At 37.2% G+C, this 14,427-nt stretch overlaps 1 protein-coding gene across 1 annotated transcript; it reads left to right on the top strand.

Annotated features, from left to right (window-relative positions):
* The first annotated feature begins 1,959 nt into the window (after window positions 1–1,959).
* prr5a (proline rich 5a (renal)) lies at window positions 1,960–14,380 on the top strand. The gene is made up of 10 exons (XM_027135748.2): window positions 1,960–2,221; window positions 5,363–5,541; window positions 8,327–8,437; window positions 8,653–8,733; window positions 9,784–9,832; window positions 9,940–9,997; window positions 10,372–10,463; window positions 11,386–11,526; window positions 11,613–11,751; window positions 12,323–14,380. The coding sequence occupies exons 2-10, from the start codon at window positions 5,414–5,416 to the stop codon at window positions 12,841–12,843; spliced, it is 1,320 nt and encodes a 439-aa protein (XP_026991549.1). The 5' UTR covers window positions 1,960–2,221; window positions 5,363–5,413; the 3' UTR covers window positions 12,844–14,380.
* Window positions 14,381–14,427: the final 47 nt, after the last annotated feature.

Here is a 14,427-nt window from a genome sequence, read left to right as displayed (position 1 = left end):
TCAAAGCATGTGCTGACCAACTAGCTCCTATCTTCACCCATATCTTCAACAAACCACTGAAGCTGTGTGAGGTTCCCTCATGCTTTAAACTCTCCACAACCATCCCGGTCCCCAAGAAATCCTCTATCACTGGACTGAATGACTATAGGCCTGTTTCTCTGACATCTGTCATCATGAAGACCTTTGAACAGCTGGTATTGGCCACCTAAAGACTGTAACAGAACAGATATATAACAGAACATATACTGGATCCCCTACAGTTTGCCTACCAAGCAAACAGATCAATGGACGACACACTCAATAGTGGGCTGCACTACATTCTGCAACACCTTGACTGTCCAGGGACATACGCCCGGATTCTGTTTGTCGACTTCAATTTGGCTTTTAATACAATAATTCTGGAAATTCTCCACTCCAAACTCCTAAAGCTCACTATACCCCCTGCCATCTGTCACTGGATCACCAAATTCCTGACAGGCAGGAAACAACAGGTGAGATTGGCAGGCGTTACCTCCAGCATTCGGACAATCAGCACTGGCACTCCTCAGGGATGTGTCCTCTCCCCACTGCTATTCTCCCTCTATGACTGCACTTCAAGTGACCCGACTGTTAAACCCCTGAAATTTGCAGATGATACTATGCTCATCAACACTACTTCCCCTCACAATATCCAACATCTTGGTGTCATCTGTGGAGTCCTTCAAGTTTCTGGGCACTACCATTTCCCAAGACCTGAAATGGGAGTGCAACATAAACTCTATTATCAAAAAGGCCCAGCAAAGGATGTACATTTTATGTCAATTAAGGAAGTATGGTCTTCCACAGGAGTTGTTGATGCAGTTCTATACTGCAGTCATTGAATCTATCCTGTGCACATCCATCACCATCTGGTTTGGAGCAGCAACAAAACAGGACAGGAACAGACTGCAACGCACAGTAAAAACAGCAAAAAAATAAATAAATTGGTGCTCCTCTGCCCACTCCCAAGACTTGTACCATACAAGAACCAGAAACCGGGCAGGAAAAATCAATCAGGGACCCTTCACACCCTGGACACAACCTCTTTCAGCTCCTCCCATCTGGCAGGCGATACAGAGCTTTGTTTACCAAAACTGCCTGATTAACAACTCACCATAATTATATTCCCTGCTTCATATCTATAAGTTCTGCATTATCAGAACCATCAGTCATCACATCATCCGTATACGTTACACACGCTACTGCTGCTGTATATTGTGCAAAAAGCATAATACTGCACAATACTGTTATTTGCACTACCATGCACTTCTCACACCTTATGTACATAACTGATAAGTCATATATTCTGTATTCATATTTAATACTCGTACTGTCTATATTGTCTCTCATCGTCTGTATTGTCTATGTCTTGTATAGTATAGTGTTATTCATGTCTGTATTTTTGTGAGTCACAAACAGCTGGAACCAAATTCCAAACAAATAAACATAGACAACACCTCAATTCTGAATGAATCTCATGCCTAAATGCTATAATATTTAATCTAGTAATATTCACAGGCCTAAGCTCCCATATGTATTTAATTCACATCACTTTGTTTTACACGACCTTCAGTAAACGTGTCAATATTACATTATACTAGAAAGCACCACTGTCCTACAACATCGGTTCAATCAATATTTTAGTGCACTACCAAGGCAGATTACACAGACAGTCCCTTCTGTGTTGTATATACTGGGTGTATCCTCCTGTGCAGGATAAAAAGCATCCTGAAAGATGAACCAATGGACGTGCAATGCAGTCTACTATATTTTCAAAAAAGCTCGATATTTGAGCTCGAGCCCTCTGTTTCTTCGACTGCGTCGTGTACGGCGCGCGTTCACGTCCCCAGGCGCGCACATCGTCGCACACAGTCTGGTGGAGCGTCTGGTCGCGCGCTCAGTCTGCAAACCGGGCGCGTGTAGGAGGGGCAAGAGAGGCTAGAGATACCACAGGAATGACAGGAGGAAGCCGCCTTGCCCCACATCCGCATTTACTCATTCAACTCACTTCACTGGAAAACAATAACGCCCAGGATACACACAAGCTTTCGTGCATCTGATCTCTTTATTCTTCCCGTTCGTTGTTTTTGTACTGTTATTTATTTATTTTATTTTATTTATTTATTTGTTTGTTTTCCAAAGTTACCGTATACGAGGTGTCCATGATTGTTTACACGCAGTTTACACGCAAGCGCGAATGATGGTGAGTGAAGACAGCTTACAGAGTAATGCACTTTTTTTTTTGCATGATATATTTTATTCTGCTTATTTCTGCTGCTATAAATACTGCTGTTTGGTGGCTAAATAATGGGAACGCGTCCAATCCGCCTGTAAGTACACCGAGTACCGGGGAGAACCCCCCCTTACACCCTACCCCATCCACCACCCACCCCTAGAATAACAGTCTATATGATATGGACGGGGCTTTAAATGCTTATGACACACAGACTAGAAAAGAAACTAAAATAATGGAAGTCTCATGTCCTCGGTGTCTCTTATAGGAGTTGAAGCCGCACTGATGTTGATCTTACCTGTCCACGTTTATTCCACCGAAACGCACCTCTTTAAAGATGCAAAACAATCACACATCACGAGACTGTATTTTCCTGTAAGAGGATTTGTGTGTGTGTGTGTGTGTGTGTGTGTGTGTGTGTGTGTGTGTGGCATTGTGGCATTGTGGCAGACAGAGCACGTGTTAGTGAAGGCGAGGTGGTTCACTGATGTACGAGCCTTTTGTTGTAGCTCTTTGTTGAACTGCGCATAAACACCTCTGCCGCTAGGTGTCGCGTTTTAAACACGTTGCTCATTGTTTTGTTTGTTTCCTCGTTCTAACAAGACCACTGAATGCTTACGTATAGTTTCCAGCAAGGTCCTGTGCCAGTTAAGAGTAAATGCTAAATTGGGATGAAGAAAAAAAGGCACTGATCAGTGTAAAATATGTGAAGTAGCAGAACACCAAGGGATCCAGCAAGTGGAAGTGGGAGTGAATAGGTCCTGGAGAACACAACAGTGATCCAAGCACTTCATTTGCTAGAGTTAGTGAATGTTGTTATATAGCCAGAGATAAGGGATGTAAACCTGAATGACTATAGTCTCCACATGATACAATGCGGTTTTGATATTAAGGCGATGATTCAATATTTGATGATTCTGCCATGATACAGTCTGATTTAATCTTAGTAGCCTCTGACACATATGTTACTAACTTTATATACAATCTTGAGTGGACCTACTGTTAATTTGCATATGATATATATGCATAGAAGGACTATTTTAAGTATCAAAGTTATGGCCAAGCCTATTTTCAAGTTAGCCTGAAAATATGAATCATTTATTACACACGTCTTCACTGTCTTTAATAAAAACTGATCTCAATTATCAGTCTGAATAATCAATTTATAATTGAGAATACTATATTTAAAGTCAATTGAAATGAATGAGAATGGTTTTATGTTTGGTGCTGAATCATTTGTTTCGTTGTTTTTTAAATCAACACATCAATTCAAATCATCTGAGCTGAATCAGTCATAAGATTTCAGTGATTCAGTGCGAGACTTCACAAGTCAACTGCACATTTCCTGTGTTACAATTCAGAATGTTGGGTTCAGTCACGCAAAACCTCTCAACAGGAATATTGCTCAGACTACTAAGACTTATAAATTATTATGCTCTTTAAACAATATAACTAAAATAACATAGAAGATATAACATGCATACTGATATTAGTGGAATAAATGTCTCTCTTATCTTGCCTAATTATACATATTACTCCACAACTCAATAGTGTAACTTACAGCCTCCTCCTCATGTCACAATTTGTTCAGCTTTCTTTAGAAATCCAAAATTAGTCATATAAAAAGGGGTTGAATTTTGTGTCATGGGCCAACAAGTTTTATAAACAGAGACAACGCCTCCATTACTTTTTTTTTTTTTTGCTTCTTCTGCCTCATCCCTTTTGCTTACTTTTTAAATAAATGACCTTTTTTTACCCCGTTCATGATGCTTGCGTACTGAATGACTGAGCACACCAGTTGGTTGTTGTGAAAATAAACTAACTCTGTATTTGAAATAGGGTGACCATGGAGGTTTACTATTATTTATTATGTATTACTATTATATAATTATTTATTATTTTATTAGTAGTATTATTCGTTTGCTTTTTTATTCGAAAAATAATCCATGTCTTGTTCTAGGATGATCCAGCAAAAATGAAGTATCGGTAGGGGGTGGCACGTTTATCTGTGTCTTTCAAGAAACAAGGTGTATAGTTAGATGTTCATAGATACTAAAGGCACATCAGATGTATAACTGATGTTAGCACTGCAATGACAAGGGGTGCTATGGTTTAATATGTGTTAATTACCTATATACTGAATTGAAGTAAGCCTACAAACTATACACAAGCTTTTGTCACTGTACAGTCTATGTGGGGCATATTTCTTGTTATATTTTGAGTAAAATTACAACTTTTGTATACCACTTCAGGTCCCTGGCTAGTCTGTTGCCCACAGTGAAACTCCTCCTTCTAGTACACAATGAAAGAATGTTAGACCTTGATACATGCTACAATTATACATCAGTTAAAACCTATTATTTTACTTGAAAACAAACACACACGCACAGAAACACACACGCACACACACACACACACACACACACACACACACACACACACACACACACACACATGCACACACATACACATACCCACACACATTATGTTGGTTTTATTACTCTTTCATTCCTTATTTTGTACTGGAGCATACTGGAACAGGATTTAGCATCTGTGCCGCATTTGTTTGTATTTAAAATAGTATGAAGCAGAAAAAGATGCCCATCCACTCACAAAATAAATCCCTGTGCTGTGTGTGGGTTTTTGGATTTGTAAAAGACACTACACTGGGTACTTCTACTGACTTGCATAGCTATATCATACCATGCTTACATGTAATATGAACCTTAAAACCAAAGTAAATAGTCAATTACACTGTAACTCTTTAATATAAGGCATTTGATTAATAATGACAAGGAAAACCACATTTATATTTTAGAACATTCTAATAAAAATATCCATTACGTGATAGAAACATGATCAATACCAATGCTTTTTAATAATATGCTTTTTCAAGAAATTATATAGAGTAAAAAAGCAATTTTAGACACATACAGTACATAAATGCAGACCCGATGTTGTACAATAAAGAACAGCAATTGGGGTGAAAGTCCATTAACTCGATAAACATTAAACAGGAATTATTTACAATAGTAGTCTTAAAATATATCCACATTGTTGTGAATATCTGTGCACTTTTATATAAAACTTGTTTTCATTGTGTGTTTACAGGAGTTTTATGCTGAATGAATGTTGGAGTCTCTCTGCATTGCTTGAATAAAGATGCTGGAAGATTTGAGTGGGACACACACCAGACCAGGCAACCTTAAAACAGGCTCGTTCAGCTTCTCGGCCCTGGCGTCCCTACCGCACTGCCTTCACATGGACTCCAGTACACACCCTATCAGGAGGTATCTCTCAGAATAATTGGGGCATAAATCAACAGTGTAATTTAAAAAGAAAAAAACAACAACAATTTATTTTTTTGTTTCTCCACAATTGATGTCAGACGGTCTATCTTTCCTGGTTATCAGTCTGTCGGTCTGTTTCAAGAGCGATCACTACGGCCTAATGATCATATATCAGTAGTCTAATGTAATAGCTATAAACTAATAACTCCTGAAATGGCTCCCGTAGTTCGGCTTGTCTTGACATCATTACAAATGACACAAGCACGTGGACTAGGGAGAATCGCACAATAACACTGCCTCACAAATTCATCCGTGAAATGTTTAACCTTGAGCTTTAAAATGTGACTCATTTATAATTCACACTCTGTTCCTGCTTTCACAGCGGTGTCTGTAGCTTTAATGAACAGACCTAGACACATGAGGACATTTAGGTGAGCTGAAATCCCAGATTTTGGCTTTTGAGCTTCCAGTGAATTCACTCCCACTGAATTCCAGTCATATTATGCTACCTCTATTTATGCGTCTCATTTTGAAAATCCGGCGTGGATGAGGGTTAAGCAGGAAATTCCATAATTTCTTACAATTTTTTTTTAAACAAGAACAAATCAATTCATAATATTTGGTGATTTTTCACCACAGCGTTGTTCTATTCTTGATACTGATTGGTCAGAAGGTGTTATTTTTAATTATACTACTATTGAATTGGACAGAAAGTGTTGATTAATGTTGTCTTACAACAGCCGTGCCATCTGTAATTCAGATCACAGTTTTATATTAATGTGATCATTTCTATAGCAACAACTTATTCATAGGGACTTCATAATAGATGCTCTGAATAATCAAAGGCTAATAATGTATGGATTACAAACTTGTTGTTATTTAACAATGAAAATCCTATAATTGGTGATATAGTTTTTTTTAAATACTATACTATGTTTATAGAACATTTATGTAGCAGCTTTGTAAAAAATCAGTAAAGAAATTTTTTCTTTACTGAAAGAAAGGCGAGAGGAAAAAAATAGCTGATGAGTGTTATAAATAAAAGTTTAGATCTGTTATTGATAACAGGAACAAATTTGTCCTGCAGATGTTCCACAAAATTACATGGCACATAACAGGTAGCAGAAGGCTCTATAGAGAACACAGCTCTATCAATGGCTAGGTGTTGGATTGGAAGACATTTTAGATAAAAGCATTTGCCAAAATGATATAAAAAGTAAATGTAAAGAAATCCACCTTTAAAGTCTGCATCAGATTACTTGCATCATCTTTGGCAAGTGCTTACTTCTCTCTTTTTTTTTTTTTACTTCCTTTCATTTCATAGTTTTGAGTTCTCTGCTCTGAGACCTACCTTATCACACTTACACAGTTGCAGTGCTAACCTTTGCTTACGTAACACTGCACTTCTGAAACTACTAGTGTGGAGAGAAAAAAGAGAGAACGCCACACAGAGTTGAATTTGTGTCAACAGGAGCAACACATGGAATAAGTGATATTCCGATCTCAACATTTTGAGTCGTATACTTACGATAGAACACTTTTTGTTCTCTACGTCATGTAGCATTTAAGCACCTATGTTTGTAGGTTTGTGCGTGTAGATTTTGCTCGGTTTAATTCAAACCACGGGTTTTCTGTAAGGTTCAATTTTGGAGATATAGCCAAATAATGACCTCCTGGTAGAGGCAACCAAGATCGAAATGAATTTGCCATCAATCTTTAATAACCACAATACACAGCCAAGCACCAGTGAGCAGCCTCCATATCGTACACTGGATATCAGCTGCTTTTCCTTGTATGCAGCCCCCTTTTTGTCACTAAAATGCTGATAACCATAAAACGTTATCTAACCATGACGTATGATGCTAATTTTAGTTCTAATAACGCTTGTTGAAGTTCAGGCACTGCATTTTTTGAGATGCTTTCAGAAAGGGCTTGAATCTTCCAATGAGTAGCTTATTGTTGTGAAAGTGGTTTTTAACGGATGATTTTGAAACTTGAAAACCACAAGAATCAACAACTTTGCAATTCAAAAATCTGTGATCTTTGAGCCATTTCCCCTCCTTCACCAAACTCACTGTCTACACATGGGTCCATTTCCTGTTTTCTTGTCGACTTGAGAGAATTTATTTATTCGTTACTCGATTTGTCAAAAGATTATCTTTTTCTTTTGGAAGAAACAGCTATTAGAAATTTATTACTGAGTTTTTTCTGAAAGACGAAGCGGTTTTACACATGCGCAGCATCGTATTTATACCTCAGGGAAACATTGTTAAAAGCAATTACATACAGTAGTTCCTGGGGAATAAAAAATAAATAATATATTACTAATAATGTCAATTTGTACTTATTTAAAATATAAAAAATGTAGTTTTTGATTATATGATTTGATTATAGTATACTTTTGCTCATTTGTATGAAGGGTGCCAATAATTCTGGAGAGCACTAAATATTATATTACATTACCTTACCTTTTACAACATTTTACACCAAGGATGTTTTTTTTTAAGATCTGTGTGTTTGTATAGATATATGCTAAAGTGAAGAATCTGATAATAGAATTCAAACTAAAGCAATGAAAAGAAAAATGAGGAAGGAAATTGATTTCTGAAGAAAGACGGTTTTTGACTCCTGGCCAGCTGTTAAATCGTACTTTCACATTCCCCTCCCACCCTCACCCTGAGTCATGTTTACTCCTGGCTTTGTCACACTCAGCTTGGGACAAACTGTGCTAACTGTGCTGTCTCTCTCTCTTACTCTCTCTCTTTCTTTTTCACATGACCATGAGGACTCTGTACCGGTTGAGGTTAGTGAGCTCTCCAAACCTGAGTCAGCTGGGCAAGAATGAGAAGGCATCGCTGGAGGAACGAGGATCTGGGCCAAATGCCACATGGAACAGGTGACCTTCGTCTGCACCGCCTGACTTTATAAATAATGTGCTTATATTCTGTGTTTTTGGGTAATTGCCAATGTAACTACCCTTGTGCACTCGGACTAGCGAATTAAATCCATCTACAGTATGCAGTCAAAGCAGCATAGTTTCTGTTAAACATTCAAATGATAGATTTATTATAGATTCTGTTCCTTTGTCTTTGTACTTTTTTTTTATCACAGCATTCACAATGCAGTTATTGGTGTTTTCCAAAAGAAGGGACTGGCTGACAATGAGCTCTACACACTCAATGAAGGCGTAAGGTGAGTCAAGTCTGTAAATCAAGCAAGTAATTTCAGTCAACTGCTTATCAGATCTGTACCATGTGACTTTATATAGCTGTTCTGTTACCTGTACCAAAATGGATATAGATTATGAAAACTATAGGGTATAGGAATGGTGTTTTTACACACCGATATCTTTTAGCATCACTGCATAATTTCTAACATTATAACTATAGAAATCATCTATGGTGTATAGTGAGGAAAGAAATTAATTCAAAACGAATTTAAAGCAAACAGAAAAAATTATTAGAAAAGATTGGCTTTTTTATCTCTTCGAGGTTAGGACAAAAGTGCCAGCAACGATATCGGGGTGTGTATTTAAGCTTAATGTCATAACCCAACACTATTCAGAGCCTATGAAATTAGCTGGAGGTAATTGACTTGAGGTAGGCAAAGAGCTCTTTAGAAATGGAAATGCAAACATTTGAACAGTCACTTTGGTATTTTTCAGTATCAGTATTTTTCGGTTACATATAATAAGGAAGGAACGTCAGCGATATCTGACACACTACTTTGTGTAGTACAGGCACTCAACTGTATGTACTATTGTGTTTTATACACTTAGTTTTCGACCACTAATTTGAATGGTCAAGCGTCGTTCTAGAAGTGTTTATATTTCCTATAACTGCTGCAATTAATATAAAAACCAACCATCAACACCTTCTGACCAATCAGATTTGAGAATTTAACAGTCCTGTGGTACATTATATATATTTAAGGGATATATTTAATTATTTTTATTCATGAGTGCTTTATAATTTCAATATCTGAGTTTTATACAGTATAAGAAAGAATGTTAAGAATTCAAAGACTTCATACCAAATTATATCAGTCTATATTACAACAAGTACTAAATGACTACATTTTTATCTCGATTTAATATAAATAATTATACTAATTTATACTTATACTAATTTATATGGCAAACATAAAGATTACAAATGGAATATATTAGTATATCAATCGTATATTAAACATGACAGGATGTTCATTAACAGACTGATCTCTTGGTGGTTCTTTTTTATTTAGGCAGCTGCTGAAAACTGAACTGGGTTCTTTTTTCACTGAGTATCTGCAGGTAAGGCAGCCTGATAAAAACGGATGTCTATGTTGACACAATACGCTGATTCATTAAGCAGTTATTAAATCTCTATCTCTCCCCTCTCATTTTTCCATCTCTTTCAGAACCAGCTTCTGACCAAAGGGATGGTCATTCTAAGGGACAAAATAAGATTCTATGAAGGTAAAATAACAAAACCTTTAGTGACCGCACACCTTTTAGGGTCTCCATCACACTAGATACAATTGTATAGTAATAAAATAGTAATAGTAAGTGGTGAATGGGGGCACAAATATTTAGTGGTTAGCATGTTTGCCTCACACCACTGGGGTTGGGGGTTTATTATTACCTCCAGCCTGTGTGTCTGGAGGTTGTATGTTCTCCCAGCGCTTAGGGAGTTTCCAGTTTCCTCCACGAGTCCAGGCACATTCATTGTAGGCATCCTGTATGCTGTACTGTGTAAACAGTAAAGAAAATGGATGGATAGATGGAAGTTGTGAATACAAGACTGATGCATGGTCTCAGTCCTCAGACTACAACTGTGAATTCTTTCACAGGTCAGAAATTACTCGACTCCCTGGCTGAGACTTGGGACTTCTTCTTCTGTGACGTTCTCTCCATGCTACAAGCCATCTTTCACCCAGTCCAGGTAGCCACTCCATCTACACTGACCTCTCACACAGTGTCCACTAATTGTTCAACAGATGTTTCAAGCTTTATCTCCATTTTTTTACCAGAAGATAAGATAAACCGCCTGCAGGTCTCGGCTATGGCATCACACACTGGATTTTAAACATGAAACAGTTGTGGTACTGAATATAAACTCTCTTTAGAGCAAGGCTCTAGGAAGAAAAAACACGTTTTAATCCATGATTCTTTTTGTGTTTGCATTTAGTATTTTGTGTTGTTGCCAAAATAAACCCGAACACTTATTTTCCATCACAAAGCTCTTTTAACATTATGGTCACATTTATTGTGGATATGGTTTAGTTCCCTGTTCCTCAGTCTAGTAAAAACCTTTTAGAAAACTAAAAATAGGAGTCACAATTCCGGCATTTTTTTTTTTTTTTTAAGAGTGTACTTAAGGTCTAATATGTATTTAGTTCATAGTAAAGCACTATGTCATACTTATTGATGTATTACGCAAATAAGACTTATATAAGCTATCGTTTAGCCTCGGTCCCTAACGAAGGAAATAAGATATCAAGCATATAGAGTTACTTTCATAAAAGTCATTTTCTTGTAGTAAGAAAGATGAAGATGCACAAATTAAAATCTTTTTAAAACCAGAATCATTTTTTAACAGTGTATACCGAGCTGTCTCTGCTACATCACTCATATCGTATAATATATCTGATTGATATATCTTCCATACTTGAGTTGATCATATTATCACAGAAAGAAGATTTAAGACATAAGCTATCTGGGTCATTAGACTCTAGACAAACAAAAAAAATGTAATCTGTAAAACCTACTATATATAACACATAATTTGGTCCATGATTGAGTTCAATGTCAGAAGAAAGCAGGGTCCCACGTTGTTATTAACTATGTTACGCTGTATGACTCAGGGGAAGGAGCCATCAGTACGACAGCTGGCTCTGCTGCTCTTCAGGAACACTATAACTCTTAACATGAAGCTGGATGAAGCTCTGTCTAGACCGCGTGCCCGTGTCCCTCCGTCCATCGTCCAGATGCTTCTGGTCCTCCAGGTACAAAACACGTGCAAAAACCCACTCTGTATTTGTGCGTGTTTTTATGTGTATTAATTTTTTTTCTTTGGGTGAACGATGTACAGGGTGTTCACGAGTCACAAGGTGTGACAGAAGACTACCTGAAGCTGGAGTCACTCATTCAGAAGGTGGTGTCACCCTACCTGGGAACACATGGGCTCTGTGCACACAACTGCGACGCCACCCACTGTTCATGCAGTATAGGTATGCGTTATGATTTAGCATAAATTATCTGATAAATGTGATGATATTAAATCAGAGAGAAGATACATACTTGTAACATTTATACACGCCTGATTAGCAGATTTGTTACTAAAACAAAAAAATAAATCCTAGATTTCATTACATTTGTTTAGTTGTTGCACAGCTTACAAGAAAACCCGAGCTATGCTTTCTAAACAAGACTAGCTCTTGCTTGTAATTTCTTATATGATGTGATTATTACATGCTAAATTTGTGCATGATGGTTGATAATTTATTTATTTTCTTTTAAAAAAAAAAATGAAAACACCCTTAATTGTGCTCTCCATAAATCAGTATATGTCGTATTCAGCAGGGGCAACCTACACTAAAATTGCTAGGTGTCTAGGCAGAATCCTCCTGAGATTGAGTGACAGCACTGAAATCAGCCCACAATAAAGATGTAGTGTGTGTTGAATATTGTGGTATAAATGATTACACATCCTAGGATAAATTCTTCTTCCTTTTAAATGTACTCTAAATGTTTACTGATGATAGGCAATGAGATCAGTACCATGTGTTTCACTGTTCACAGAAAATCGCTTGCAGTGGTCCAAACCTGCAGAAATCCTCTCCATCAACCCTGTGGTGCGCTCCAAGAGCTACAACATCCCCATGCTCACCCCCGTGGCCGAGTACGACACGGAGGTCGGCTCTGTGGGTAGCGTGGGTATCCGTCGCCACTCTGCCTGTGAGGTCACTTCCTGTATGGAGCAACAGGGCTTCCCCCTATCCGTCAGCGTGGAGACAAGCTCCAGCCCCGGGATTTCGCTTGACCACGAGCTCACCTTACCAACGGCAAAGCGTGGAGCCACAGCACAGCCTGCTCTCATCCTTCCCTCCATCTTTATCCAAAACTCTGCAGGGCATTTACACGCTCAGACGTCCATTTCAGAGACAGACAAAGCCACATCTTCACCCACTAGCTGCTCCTCAAGCCCTGAAACCATTGTCATGCAGGGTGTAGACTCTGTTGATTCCGATCAAGACGGGATATTCATCGACTTTTCCCACTGCCGCTCGGACTCTTTCGGTAACAACAGGAAGACGAGCTGATTTGTGCAACAGACTGAATTCAACCCTATGATTTATTTAAATCACTACACACACGGCATATGCTGATACTGACGTTTTCGACTCACACGCATTGCCTGTGATGAATGGGAAAACCTGATATGAGAACAGAACTTCTTTTCATTATTTTTCCACAAAGTAAGAAACCTGAGAAGACAGTTGTCCTTGTGCTGCTTTCCAAATGGAAGTCTTTTACTCAATCTCAGGAGTACAAATGCTCACTCTCTAGGAAGCCTCCTCACAAGTAAAACACAGAGCTAGTGATGTGTGTGTGAATATCACACTACTGTATGACCATTTATCAACATTCAGACTGTGCTTGGGCAGACCTCAATTAAAATAAATAAATCAACCCAACAAAGAGAAAAAAAGCAGATACTGCTTTGGAGGTTTTCTAGCAAACACTTTTTAAAAAAATTTACTTTTTAAAGATGTACACCTGTAGATGTATTTCTGAATTTATTTTAGCTAGTTTTGCAGGTATGTTGCTTATATTTTTGGAATTTAATTTGGCTCAGTAATTCTCAATGAAAGTATAAATATGAAATACTGAAATATGTGATCACCCAGCATTATGATTTCTCATGATTGTGCCTTTGTCATTCAGGTACAGTGTAGTTTTGGTGTTAAACACCATTTGCTGTCTGTCCAAGAACATGTGATTGTACATGTTTAACATAATCATGCAAAAAATAGTTATTTAGTTGTGATGCATTACAATGTAGTTTTTTGTTTGTTTGTTTTTTGCATATTATAATTATTATAATAATAATAATAATTATTATTATTTTAGCATTATTTGATATGCAATCTATTCTAAGGTGTTATTACCTGATGATTTTTCAACCATAAATATTTTATCTTACAAATGCACGGTATGAATCAACCTGCATTACAACATTAAATAACAAGGAAGACTAGTGATATTCTAACAGATATTAGGAATACAACAGAGGAGATGTCCTCAATTTTTAAGTAAAATAGTTGTGTTTAAATTGTAAGGCTTTAAGGCTTTTGAGAAAATGTGAACTGTGTTTGGATTGTAAATAGATTATGTAATTGTTCCATTTCTATCATAAAATGATCCATTTCTATCTTACAATAAGTTTTTAGGGCATATTTATAAAGCTGTCATCTGATTACATGTTTATGTAGTTGTATAGAATTTTTTTTACAGTGTTTGTTTTCTGTTTTCCTTTATTATTTATAAATAATATAATTGGGATATTACGTGGAGGTTGTTTTTTTTGTTTTTTTTTGGACAATCTGTGCAAATTGGTTTTATGACGATGTCTTTGCTGCTTTGTTATTATACTGAATTATACAATTGCTTTGGCACTAAAAATTCTACCTTTTTATGGCTCAGTACCAGAGCTGCCAGCAGGGGGCGCTGTAGTGCTATGGGGTCCGAGTCACGGTTCACTTTAGTACTGTTCTTTTATCAAACCACGTTGGCTAAAACTATTAAGTCGGGTTTGCTGTATTTTGGTTTTATATAATAAACATTTGAGACTTTTAACTCTTTGTAGTTATTGATAATAAACACACTCGATTAATAAAGTAAAC

This window comes from Tachysurus fulvidraco, chromosome 17, assembly GCF_022655615.1.
Source record: "Tachysurus fulvidraco isolate hzauxx_2018 chromosome 17, HZAU_PFXX_2.0, whole genome shotgun sequence".
NCBI lineage: Eukaryota > Metazoa > Chordata > Actinopteri > Siluriformes > Bagridae > Tachysurus > Tachysurus fulvidraco.
The sequence above is the reverse complement of the archived record's forward strand: the minus strand, read 5'-3'. Positions and strand labels throughout refer to the sequence as shown.

What these genes read in the sequence shown, in the direction of transcription:
- prr5a (XM_027135748.2), top strand. Translation starts at nt 5,414, where the DNA reads ATGCTGGAAGATTTGAGTGGGACACACACCAGACCAGGCAACCTTAAA. An exon ending in CAAAATAAGATTCTATGAAG is followed by an intron (nt 9,998 to 10,371) that starts GTAAAATAACAA and finishes ATTCTTTCACAG; the next exon opens with GTCAGAAATTACTCGACTCC. An exon ending in CCATCTTTCACCCAGTCCAG is followed by an intron (nt 10,464 to 11,385) that starts GTAGCCACTCCA and finishes TGTATGACTCAG; the next exon opens with GGGAAGGAGCCATCAGTACG.